At 41.6% G+C, this 12,408-nt stretch overlaps 1 protein-coding gene across 5 annotated transcripts in view; it reads right to left on the bottom strand.

The window, feature by feature from the left end:
- IRAG1 (inositol 1,4,5-triphosphate receptor associated 1) overlaps positions 1-12,408 on the bottom strand; it is a 118,103-nt gene that overhangs the window by 31,959 nt on the left and 73,736 nt on the right. For all 5 annotated transcript variants that reach the window (XM_081239687.1, XM_081239688.1, XM_081239689.1 and 2 more), the window contains 2 exons: positions 3,538-3,661; positions 82-112 (listed from right to left, as the gene is read on the bottom strand). In XM_081239687.1, the coding sequence (XP_081095813.1) occupies positions 82-112; positions 3,538-3,661 (155 nt within the window). The remainder of the gene's footprint in view (positions 1-81; positions 113-3,537; positions 3,662-12,408) is intronic.

Raw genomic sequence — 12,408 nt, 5'->3', positions numbered from 1 at the left:
CAGAGGCTGGAGAAGGAAATGTTTTGAATGAACCCACTCAAGCTCAAATACTCAATTTCATAAAATACTGGAGTTACTTACCTCAACTTCCTTTTCAGTGAGTGGAGGGGCACTGTGAAAAAGAAAAGACATGCAAATGAACTTTATCCAACCTTTGAAATAAACCAAAAGGCGCCTTTGAACAGCAATCAGACCAGGTGTTTCCAGGAATTAGAGTAAGCAGGGCTGGAGAGATGGAAAAGATGCAGGGTACCCTTTGTGTGAGTTCTGTAACCCGTGAGATATTCGCCAAGATAGTGACTCCTGCAGAGGAAGTATGGTGGAAACTATTAGATCCTGGGGTCAGTGCTCCACCAGTGCCTCTACTAAGTGTGACTTTGGATGAGTTATTTAATCTAAGTTTGCTCATCTGTAAATTGGGAATAATATCTACCTTGCAGGAGTCTTATAAGGAATATATATATGTATGTATAAATGTGTTTATATATGCATCTATATTCACCTATATATGACGTCCACACATGTATGTATGTGTATATATATGTACATATGTGTATATTCATATGACATCCACACTCAGCAGGCACTCAGGAGATGTTTATTATTATGACTAACTCACAGGCATGCTGTGAGGACTTAATAAAAGACTATACAAGCTATATACTTCACAAGTTGTATACATCCGAACAGCCATTATAATTTTTCTGGGGCTGCCCACGTCTGCAAAGCCTGACCCTCCTCCTGCCTTCGAGGGGTGTGACAAGGGTGCATGTGAGCCAGAGAATAGACGGTAGGAAAGAGTGGCCAGAGCTCTTCTCCACAGCAAGAGCCTCTTCTGATGGCTGGAATCAGAGACTGGGCAAGAGAGCCCCAGCTGGTGCAGAGGGTGCGGTTCCCACAGCAAGCATCCTTCACTCTGCACCCTTGCTCGGCTGCTGCTCTGGCTGGTGACTAAAACTAGCCGTGCTCTGAAACCCGGACGACGTAAATAATGCACGGGCCCTTTCCTGTGCTGGGGTGGGAGAACGGGGAGGAGTCCTACTGGCGTCACAGGACTTGGCAACACAGCACGCCATCGATAAGGTTCTCAGGAAACACAGCTTCCTCCCTTTGACGGGTGTGGAGGGACCCCGAGAGCAAAGGTAGGGGTCAGCAATCTCTGCAAGGGGTTGGTTCTCACCCCTGACAAGGGACTATGAGAACCTTCCTGTCAGGATGAGGCAACAAGACCCCATGGCCATCAAGTCAGCAGAGTACAGAGCACGAGATAAACAAGTGCAAAACTGTTTGAGGCTTGCAGTTCTGGCCACAGGCCCACCCGTCAGGCCCTTTCCTCTGGGGGCCGGCCAACACAATCTCAGCTGTCATATAGGACATGCACATCTTGCTTAAATGGGTTATCAAACTCACTGAGCTTGAGTTTGATTCCTGGCTTTGTTTGGATATTATGTGAAAATTAACATTTTCATCAATTATTAACCAAACTTACTTTTCTACCTTGATTACTCACGTTCTGCTTTTTTGCTATAGAACATATTTTTGAAAAATGTACAAGGCCCTGAGGACCCAGGGAGGTGTGGTTTAGGTAAAGAAGCCACATGACAAGGTCAGCTCCTGAAGCAGAGAGCTATGCCTCATGAACTGGCAGAGGCAGGGAGGGGCAGAACCATTACCCTCCAAAAAGGTGGAGGCCTAGCAGGTGACGTACAAGGAGACCACCCTGGATGTGCCTCAGAATTCAAACTGCCTTAATAGGCCTTAGAATAAAATCAAAGGCCTCTGTGAACTGGCCCCTACTGGACTCTTCCCACTCTTCAGCCACATTCGCCATTCTGCTCTTCAAACACACTTACGTCGTTGTGGCCCCAGGGCCTTTGCATTTACTGTTCTTTCCTTTTTTTCATGCTCTTACATTTGCAATTCAGTAGTTTTTAGTATACTCATAGAATTGTACAACCATCATTGCAGTCAATCTTAGAACTTTTTAATCCTCCCAAAAAGGAACCCTATACCAATTAGGGGTCACTCCCCCAATCCCCAGCCCTATACAATGACTAATCTACTTTGTCTCTGTGGATTTCTCTATTCTGGGTATTTCATATAAATGGAATCATACAACACGTGACTGATTTCTTTCACTTAGCATAATGTTTTTGAAGTTCATCCATCTGGTAGCATATATAAGCATTTCATTTTTATGGCTGAATAGTATTCCATTCTATGGATATATCATATTTTATTTATTTATTAGCTGATGGACATTTGGTTTGTCTCCAGTTTTAGCTATTATGAAAAATGCTTGTTATTGAACATTCATATACAAGTTTTTGTGTGGACATATATTTTCATTTCTCTTTGTTATATACCTAGGAGTGGAATTGCTGGGCCATACAGTAACTGTATGTTTAACTTTTTGATGAACTGTTATTCCAAAGTGGCTGCACCATTTTACTGAGAATTTCAATTCCTCCACATCCTCACCAACATTTGTTATTGCCCATCTTTTTTATTAAAACCATTCTAGGGATATAAAACTATATCTCATTTTAATCATTTATGATAAATGATAAATCATTCATTTAGTGAATTTATCATTTATTATTCATGATAAACCATTTGAATTTGCATTTCCCTAATTACTACTGATGCTGAGCATCCTTTCATGTGTTCATTGACCCCCATATATATTCTTTGAGGAAATGTCTATTTAAATCTTTTGCCCACTTAAAAAAATTAGTTGTCAATACTACTCAGCCATAAAAAAGAATTGAAATTTTGCCATTTGCAGCAACATGGATGGACGTGGAGGGTATTATGCTAAGTGAAATAAGTCAGACAGAGAAAGAAAAATACTGTATGATACCACTTATGTGGAATCTAAAAAAATACAACAAACTAGTGAATATAACAAAAGAAGAAGCCGACTCACAGATATAGAGAAGAAACTAGTGGTTACCAGTTGGGGGGGAGGTAGAGAGGGGCAAGATAGGAGTAGGGGATTAAGAGGTACAAACTATTATGTATAAAATAATCTATAAGGATATATGGTACAACACAGGGAATATAGCCAATATTTTATGATAACTATAAGTGGGGTATAATCTTTAAAAATTGTGAATCACTCTGTTATATACCTGTAACATATAATACTGTACGTCAACTACACTTCAATTAAAAAATTTAAAAATTAGTTGTTTTTTTACTGAGTTATAAGAGTTCTTCGTAGATATATTATAGAAACAAGTCCCTTATCATATACATGCTTTGCAAATATTTCCTCCCATTCTGGGGGTTGTCTTTTCACCTTCTTGGTGGCATTGTTCACCTATGAACCCCACTTGCTCCTCTTTGAGTTTGAACCACCTCACCTGGCCCTTTATTATTCTTTTTGTTTTGGGTGCATTAGTCCTGTCTGAACTATTGGACTTTGACCCTTCTGGGGTCAAAAATCAAGTCTGGTGCTCCTGTGTCCTATCTACAATTGAATACAGGGGCCACCCAACGTGGGGTCTTGTGCAACCCATGCCCCAATTTTACCTTCCAGGGAGAGACTTGTGGACCCGCAGTTTGCGAAGCAGCACATCAGAAATATTGGGCATGACATCCAGGCCACTCTTTGACTCTTCTTCCTCAATAGCTGGGGAGAGTTCAGAAGGGGGCCCTGAAAAAAAAAGTGTTTAATTTATAAAATGTAATACTCCTGGCAATTTGCTTCAGGGGGCAAGGAATAGCTTTAACATTTATTGGAACCTGGTTATATGCCAGGGGCTTTATAATTGTTATTTTATCCTCACAATGACCCAATGAGCTAGACCTTAATCATCCCATTTTTTAGGTGGGTAAACTAAGACTCAGCAAGATTAATAACTTGCTTAAGGTCACAGAACTGGTAAATGGCATAGGCTTCAAATAATTCTATCTGCTCTAAGTTCTATGTTCTTCCCATTGTTCTCCATAGTACCAAGCAGGCTCTTGTGTCTGGGGTCTGAGGTTGGTTTCTGGCAACTGGAAAATTGTTGGCTCTTTGGCTATAAAGTTTGGAAAAGTCCCCTCTCTTTGGCAGGCTTCTCAAGAGGCCTGCTGCCCAACTATTCTTCCTCAGATGAATTCAGTTCTATCATCTGTGTCTTACTTAGAAGTCAGCATCTGGTTCCATATCCCCATAGATAGGAGTAGAAACAGGGTTTTTCCAGAGTAAAGCTAAGGTCATTAGATCTTTTACAGATCTCAGAAATAGATGCCTCCTCATCAAGAGAACCAATAAATAGCCTTTTTTTAAAATCTCCTAAACCTGTCCTGGGTTTGTGCTCTGAAGGCAGAAAGAACAAACCAAGTATTCTCTTTCCCACAAATTTTTCTCCTGCTTGAAGACAGCTCTTATACATCTCCAAAGCTTCCCTTCTCCAGGTTTTAGCCCGATTTTCCCAACTGTTCACTGTGGCCTCTAGATACCATCCCCTGACTGCACACATTCTGGTTGTTGCTGTCCCAGAAGCCCAGATGTGCTCTAACAAGCTCTTAGCTCAGGAGCACAGTGGCAAATGGTCTTGGCATTGACATTAGTTATTCATTTAGCACAGACTTGCTCTGCCCTACACTATGGGCTCATAGCACATTTAGGATTAAAAGCCTTGAATCTCTTTTACTTGAACCAAATCAGGTATCTTCGTCCCATACAATGGTTATTTTCCATTTGCACGCAGGACTTTTAGTTATCCATGTTTTGCCGTCTTTCATGGGTTTGACCCAACAGATTTCCAGAACTGCAGTCCAGACCAGAGATCAGGACTATGGGCAAAGTTGTGGTAGCCATATAAATGGAGCTAAGATTGGGAGTCATGTGAATTAGAAGCCTCACCAAGGGAGACCATGCAGAGAAAAGAGGAGGTATAGTTTGGCTCCAGGTAAACAATGTTTAAATACTTCGAGCTTCCCGATAACTGAACAGTGTTCATGAGTTTCCTGGTACTCAAGAAATCCAGAAAAGTCCGGAGGACCATCTGTCAGAGTCAGGGCAGTCAGCGATTCTTCTTTGGATATGAGATTCGACTCATATCAGGTAGCTAGTTCTCTTAGTTACCTGTCACCTCTTGGGTTCTGTCCTGGCACTTACTGCTGTCTGACGTTTCCATGTGACAGATGGCAAACCTTGTGGTGCCTCTGGTCACACTCTACCTTTATGTATTCCCCACTGCACCCAGCAGAGAGATAATGAAGCAGTGGGCTCCTGAGAAATCTATGATTGTGACAGAACTGTATGAGGTCTAATAATCACAGGGAAGTCATACGAGGGGCTTTTGCCTAGAAAAGTCACCTAGGTAGAACCCCACTCCCCAAAAAGGGATGGGTTTCTAGCCCTGCTAAAATGGCTGTCTTAAGAGTGATCCCAGGATTTCCCTGGTGGTGCAGTGGTTAAGAATCCGCCTGCCAATGCAGGCGACATTGGTTCAATCCCTGGTCTGGGAAGATCCCACATGCCACAGAGCAACTAAGCCCATGTGCCACAACTACTGAGCCTGCCCTCTAGAGCCAGTGAGCCACAACTACTGAGCCCTCATGCCACAACTACTGAAGCCCATGCGCCTACAGCCCATGCTCTGCAACGAGAAGCCACTGCAATGAGAAGCCCGCGCACCGCAACGAAGAGTAGCCCCTGCTCGCAGCAACTAGAGAAAGCCCGCGCACAGCAACGAAGGCCCAACGCAGCCAAAAATAAATAAGTAAATAAAAAGTATAAATAAATAAATAAATAAATAAATACATAGAGTGATCCCAGAACCTGCCACCCTCCTGATCTCAACCAAATTAACAATAACAACAACAAAAAATTTAAAGTCAACTAAAAATAGATCAGCAACTCTCAAGTACAGGAAAAGGCAATAATCTTTAAAAATAATGGCCAGAGAAAAACAGAACTTACTAGAAATAAATGTAGGGCTCCCACCCTTGATAACCCTTTCTTCCTCCCTCAAAGAATCAGTACTGAGAGGAAGATGTGAGAGGAAAAGTTGTGACAAACTTTTGTAGTCACTTTTCTGACTACAGAGCCGGAAGAGAAGTGGACCGAGGGATGGGCAGGCAAGCTGCAGAGGCGATTCAGAAAGTTTCTCTAGAGTAGGATATCCATCCCATCATAAGAACACTCCAACAAGACAAAAACTGCTTGTGCTGCTATTTGCTTTTCGTACTGAGGAGGAGGGGAGAGGAAAAGCAGAATGACAGCATAGTATTCTACCAGAGCTGATGATCTCAAACAACACAGAGGGACTTACCAGAAAGGAAAGTAAGAGAAAATAAATAAAACAATCCCTTCTGATAGAGTGAGTGACAGGAGACACATAGAAAGCCCCAACTGAAGCTGTCACAACCCCTACCCCCATCCTGCACTTCTGAGAAATAGCAGAGTGGCCAAACTCTTTGGATTTTGTCTATCTTTTCCTTCCTTTATCTGGCAGGGGAGTGAGAGTGGCTGCTGGGAATAGTTGGGTTAAGTGTGGAAAATAAACACGTGGGCAGATTGTCCCTATAATTCTACCCTGAACTGGTGAAATAATCCATGCCCACTACTGCCCACCCAAGGGAATAAGATATGCCCCCACTTCAATGGAATAAATTCAAGTGTTAGACTATTAACAAAGTTATAGAAAAAGAGCAGAAACCAACCCACAACCACCACTACCCACAGCGCCAGCTGAACTTCCTCTTTTCCCCACCACCCAAGCAGTGACAAAGCAGACACAAAATACCCAGTCCTCAACTAAGAGCTGCCAGGAGGACAGAGATCTCAGAAAAGGTAGGAAAAAATCAGTGAAAATTGACCTACACAATATATCTAGGTCAAGAGAACATCCAGGAGAAATGTCCATATCAAAAAAAAATTAAATGAAAACAAATGGCATGGCAACTACACAAAAATAGTATCGTCAAAAGAGGAAGGAAAGAGGAGAGGAAGGTATAAAGGAAAGAAGAAAAGAAACATGCTGGAGACAGATGTCAGAATAGAAACATAGATGCAAGAAACGCATAAAATGCATTTCTGTGCAAAATGCATACCACAAATGTTTTGACTCCAGGAGAAATTAGAACCTGAAAAAATGAAAATAGGAATCAGAGGTGAGATGACTGGATCACACAAAATGGAAGAAGATTACAATTTAAGGAAACAAACTGAAGACCAAAATAACAAAATGAAGCAAAAAATTCTAAAAATATAGAACTAACCAATATGTTGGAAATATGAAGGAATAAAACAGATAGAGCCTCAAGCTGAATTAGTGGGGGAGATTGAGATGAGCACAAGGAAGTAAAAAAGGAAAGAAAGATTAAAGTATTGAGAGGTAGAGTAATGGACCTACAGTGGAGACACTGATGAGAAATTTACAGATTATGGTGGCTCTGAAGTAGTGAAAAAACAAAAGGAACAAAGAACACATTCAAAGACATAAGAGAAGAAAAAATTTCCTCCACTGAGAGAAAAGTTGAACTTGCAGACTGAAAAAGCACACCAAGAAAAAAAATATTATATATATATATATATACATATATATAAAACCTTACTCTTTTCTATGCATGTATATATATCTTATATAGATCCATAGCTATATATGAACATAAAAATGCTTCTCCAACTACCCTCATAGAAAGAGTAAGTAACCTACAGGGAAAGGTGAGGGTTGAGAGGTGCTGGAAATAAGCTGGTCTCAGACTTCTCTACAACACTGAATACAGCATAGCATCTACAAATCTCTGGGGAAAAAAGTGATCCAGAATTTATAACCATCTAAGCTGTCCTTCAAGAATAAGAACAACATTTTCAAACATGCTAGAATTCAAGGAACCTCTAAGCCCTTCTAGGAAAACTATTAGATGATGAAATCCAGCTAAACAAGACATAAATCAAAATCATAAGCTTGGGAATTGTGAGCCACAGTAAAGGGACTGGTGGTGAACATTAAATTCATTTACATGTAAGCTTAAAGCTAAACAACTATGGAAATTATGGTTACAGAATGGAATGTAAATGTTACAACCTTGAGAGTATAAAAAGAATAACTTATCATTTGTATAGGTGGAGATGGAAAGGTTAGGAAGAAATATGAAAGTGGGAAGAAATACTGCCGTTCTCATCTTTCCCTGCAATAATCCAAACTTGAAATATGTAATATAAAAACAAACCTCAATGACTCCAAACCCTTAATGCATTTCATAATATCTATTTTAAAACTTTTTAAAACTAACCTGTTTTTTTTTTTGGAGGAAGCAATTACCAAAATTCAGCAAGCCCTACAGTTTCACTTCACTTTAATTCAAGTTCAATTAAATTTTCATACTTTTTATTAAAAAAAGTATATGGAGCAATCTATAATCTCCCTCACTCCTTCTGTATTTGTGGGAAAGGGGATGTTTGATGTAAGCGATTTTTACTTTCTTCTTTGTGTTTTTCACTATTAGTTGAATTTTTTGATAATCGATGAGCTATTTTTAATAAAAACAGTAAAATTATTTTTAAAATATCTGCCTATACCACCTCATTCCAATGAAAGCTTTTGTTTCTGGCAATCTCCAGGACTTGGAAAAGTAACTTTGGGGGCTTCTGGTTAAATATGTGCTAAGGTCCAGGATGATCCCCCAAAAGGTCAAAGATATTTGACCTGGGGATCAACTCTCTTCTGATCTGTTTTCTCAGGGAGGCCTTCTCCTTGCCTGAGACCTGAGGGCCCTGAGCCCATACTGGGGTGTCTGGAAGGACTGCCTCAGCCCACACCTCTCCCAACGTCCAGGTCCAGATATCCAGCCACCTCCTAGACATTACCCGCTGGATCAGGATAACAAAAACCACTTCAACAGCCACCATTGATCAAACATAAGCTTGCATTAGATGCACTTTCTCATTTACTCCTTAGAATAGCCTTGCAGAGCAAATATTGCTAAGCTCATTTTCTGGGGACGCTGCGAACTAGGAAACTGAAGCTCAGCAAAGTTAAGTAGATTCCCCAGGATCCCACCTAGATACTGGTAGTGCCAGGATGCAAAGCCAGTTCTGTCAGACTGTGGCATCCAGGCTTCTTCCCACAGGCATTCAGGTGTCCAAACCCAAATGCGTTGTCTTTCTCCTTAAGGGAGCTCCTTCTCCTGTGCTCCCACCCTGATTAACAGCACCATTACCCCCTTGGCTGTGCAGACACACACCTGTTGGTCTTTCTGGTCTCTCCCTCCACCCCATCCCCTCATCAAGTCCTGCCAAGCTGATCTCCAAATGGCTCTCAAACCTATCCTCCCCACGTTCCCTCCTGTCCATCTCAGTCTACAGTCCCATCACCTCTCACCAGGCTGCTTCCATACCCTCTTACCTAGTCTCCCCACCTCTAGCCTCAGCTTTCATAAACTGTCCAGAAGAATTATTCTCAGACTCAGCTTTGATCCTCATGCTTCCTTACCTACAGGCTTCTCTGGCTTTGCAAGGGGTGCTAAAGGAAGTTCAAACTCATTAATTAGACCTCAAAGAACTTTACCTTCTCTGATTCCCACCTCCACTGCACCCTTGCTGCCCATCTCTTTGGGACACATGGCTCACACTTGGTTCACCTGGGACTCCTTGTTCCTGGAACATGCCAAGTGCTAGAAGATGCCTGGGTGCCTTTGCTCCCACTATTCCCTCTGCCTGGGATGCCCTTCTCTTCCTCAGCTCCAAGGTGCTCCTCCAAGGATCCTGCCCTGACTCATTCACCCCTACTGAGCTGGCTGCTTCTTCCTCTGTGTTCCTAGGTACTTTATGGTCTTAAAGTCTTAACACAATGTATTGTAATGACATTGTCTACCCTTGTATTTCCTCTCCTACAAGGTGAGGGTGAGCTCATTAATTTATTCAATATTTATTTAGTGCTTACTACGCTCCAGGCAATGAGCATGGAGCTACGCATATAATGCTGAGCAAAACAGATGTGTCACTGTCCTCTGGGAGCTTGTTACCTGGCAGGACAGATTAATTAGAGAAATACCCAAATGTTACTTTTCATGCTATGATAGATTTTATAAGGGAGAAGCATCTGGAGCATGCTGGAAAAGTCTTCCCTAGGAAGGTGACATTTGAGCAGATATCTAGAGACTGAATGGGAGTTCATTAGGCAAAGAGGAAGAGAGGAGGAACATTGCCGGTAGAGGGAACAGCATGTGCCAAGCCTAAGAAGGAGGAGGAACGAGTTGCTGAAGCAAGGCCAAGACGTTGAGAGGGAGGAGGAGAGTGGTCCTAGAAGATGCTGGGGAGGTGAGCAGGGTTAATCGCACAGGGCCTCTTAAGCTCTACTAAGGATTATAGTGCTCATTTTGAGAGCAGAATGAAGCCTCTGAAGAGGCTGAACCAGATTTGCATTTCAGAGATTCCTCTCGCTGCCTGTGGATGGTGGATTGAACTGGATGAGGAGGTCAGGAGTGCAAGCAAAGGGATGGGATAGGAGGTTGTTGAGGGAGCCAAGGGACTGGTAATGACGGCAGGGCCTGAGCCTCCTTCACCTCTGCACCCCCAACATGCAGCCCAGGAACTGGTCCACAGTCAGCCTCATGTCTTTGGCTTGAAATGACCTGCAGATGATCAAGACCCAAACATCCTTCAAAGGGTCCCTGTGAAGAGAACTGGTTGGCTTGTTGGAAAGACCAGATGCAACAGGGAAGAGAGGCTCCAAGTCCTCAGAAACCAAAGGAGAGCCAAAGTTCTTAAGACTCCAGAATGTTCTAGATTTTCCCCATCTCCCAAAGGAACAGCCAACAATCATCAGGAGATTTGAGTTTTTCCCAATGAGCTCATAGGCACTGTTGTATTTAGAAACTGTTAAGGGGGCCAGACTCTCCAGCTCCCAGGGGGGGTTTACAATACCTTTGGTCCCAGGTACAGGCGGGGATGAGGCTCTTTGATGGAGCTTTCAGAATGTAGGAAAAGGAAGTCACAACTCTGCTGATCAAGCACATGTGGTTGCCCGCCACATCTCCAGACTGCCCTATATACTGTGGAGCACGGAGTACAATGTCCCACTTAGCTGGCAAGAAAGAATTCTACAAACTTGATGACAGGAATTAAAATGTATGACAGGTTCCTGCTGGAATAAAGACCAGTATCACATAAAAACATTACATCAGCTCAGTGAAGTAGGTACTATTCTTACCCCCATTTTATAGATGAGCAAACAAGGCATCTAGAGCATAAGAAACCTGCCTGAGGCTATGCAGCTGGTAAGTGGGGAAGCTTGAGCTTTTAACCACTCAGATTCTAGAAATGAGAGAAAAGTGGGAGGGAGGGTACCTTCACTGAACACCTTCCATGGTTAATTTTTTACAATTTAGTGTTTATAGGAATCAAACTCATTTACCTGGTAATTTTATTTCTAAGATCTATCTTGTCCCCTGTTGGTATTAAATAGTGAGGTGTTGTTGTAGTAGTGGATGTCTACATTGTTATAATTTTTTGTAAGTTAACTTGGCAGTATGCATATATATTTAAATATAAATACCTTTTGATCAAGCAATTCTACTTCTAAGATACTATCCCATGGAAAAACTCATGCATTTCTATGAAGTTACATCATGGAGAATGTTCATTATAACATTGTTTATAGTAGAGAAAGAATACAAACAACCTAAATAGTAATCAATAAGACAAAGGTCAAACAATTTATATAGTTCCTCATACCACAGAATGCTACAAAGCAGTATTAAATTTTATTAAAAAACTAAAAGCTCCATATGCACTAAATGAGAAACTTTCTAATATTGTTACGTAAAAAAGACAATGTGACAGAGACAACTGGTCATCCACCAAAATCAGCCCTCCTCTGCTTCCATGTGAAAGGAGTTTAATATGGACATATGGCCAGCAGCCCAGCTAGTGACAACATTCCCCAGTATCTCTTGCTGCTAGGTATTGCCATGCCACATCATCACCAATGAACTGGGAGCTAAAAAGAGATATGCAACTCCCAGTTTACTTAAAAAAAAAAAAAAAAAGCCTGCTCTGAACTTCCATTGTTTCCCCTTCCTACAAACTGGAACACAGATTTACCCATGATCCAGCTTCAACCATGTAGACAAGTGTAATACCTCAGGGGATGGCAAAATGACAACAGAGAAGAAACCAGGGTCTCCGAATGATCACATGGAGCAGAGCCACCTGTAACCCGACAGCTCACCTTAGAATTGTTACTTGAGCATGAAACAATCTTCTCTCTCCTATAGGTTAGCATACTTTGGGGCCTCATGTCAAAGCAACTTAGATTTTATCTTAATTAAAGCAGGAAGGTTGCAGAATACTTTAAAAGAGTTACTTACATAGAAAATTTGGTAGTAAATATAAAAGAAAGTACACCATGGCCACATGCATTTTATTGCAGGACCGTAAGGGTTTATTTCTATATATGGAAA

The sequence above is a fragment of the Mesoplodon bidens genome (genome assembly GCF_964165515.1).
Source record: "Mesoplodon bidens genome assembly, chromosome: 7".
NCBI lineage: Eukaryota > Metazoa > Chordata > Mammalia > Artiodactyla > Ziphiidae > Mesoplodon > Mesoplodon bidens.
Note: the sequence above shows the minus strand (reverse complement) of the source record. Positions and strands in the feature narration are given on the sequence as shown.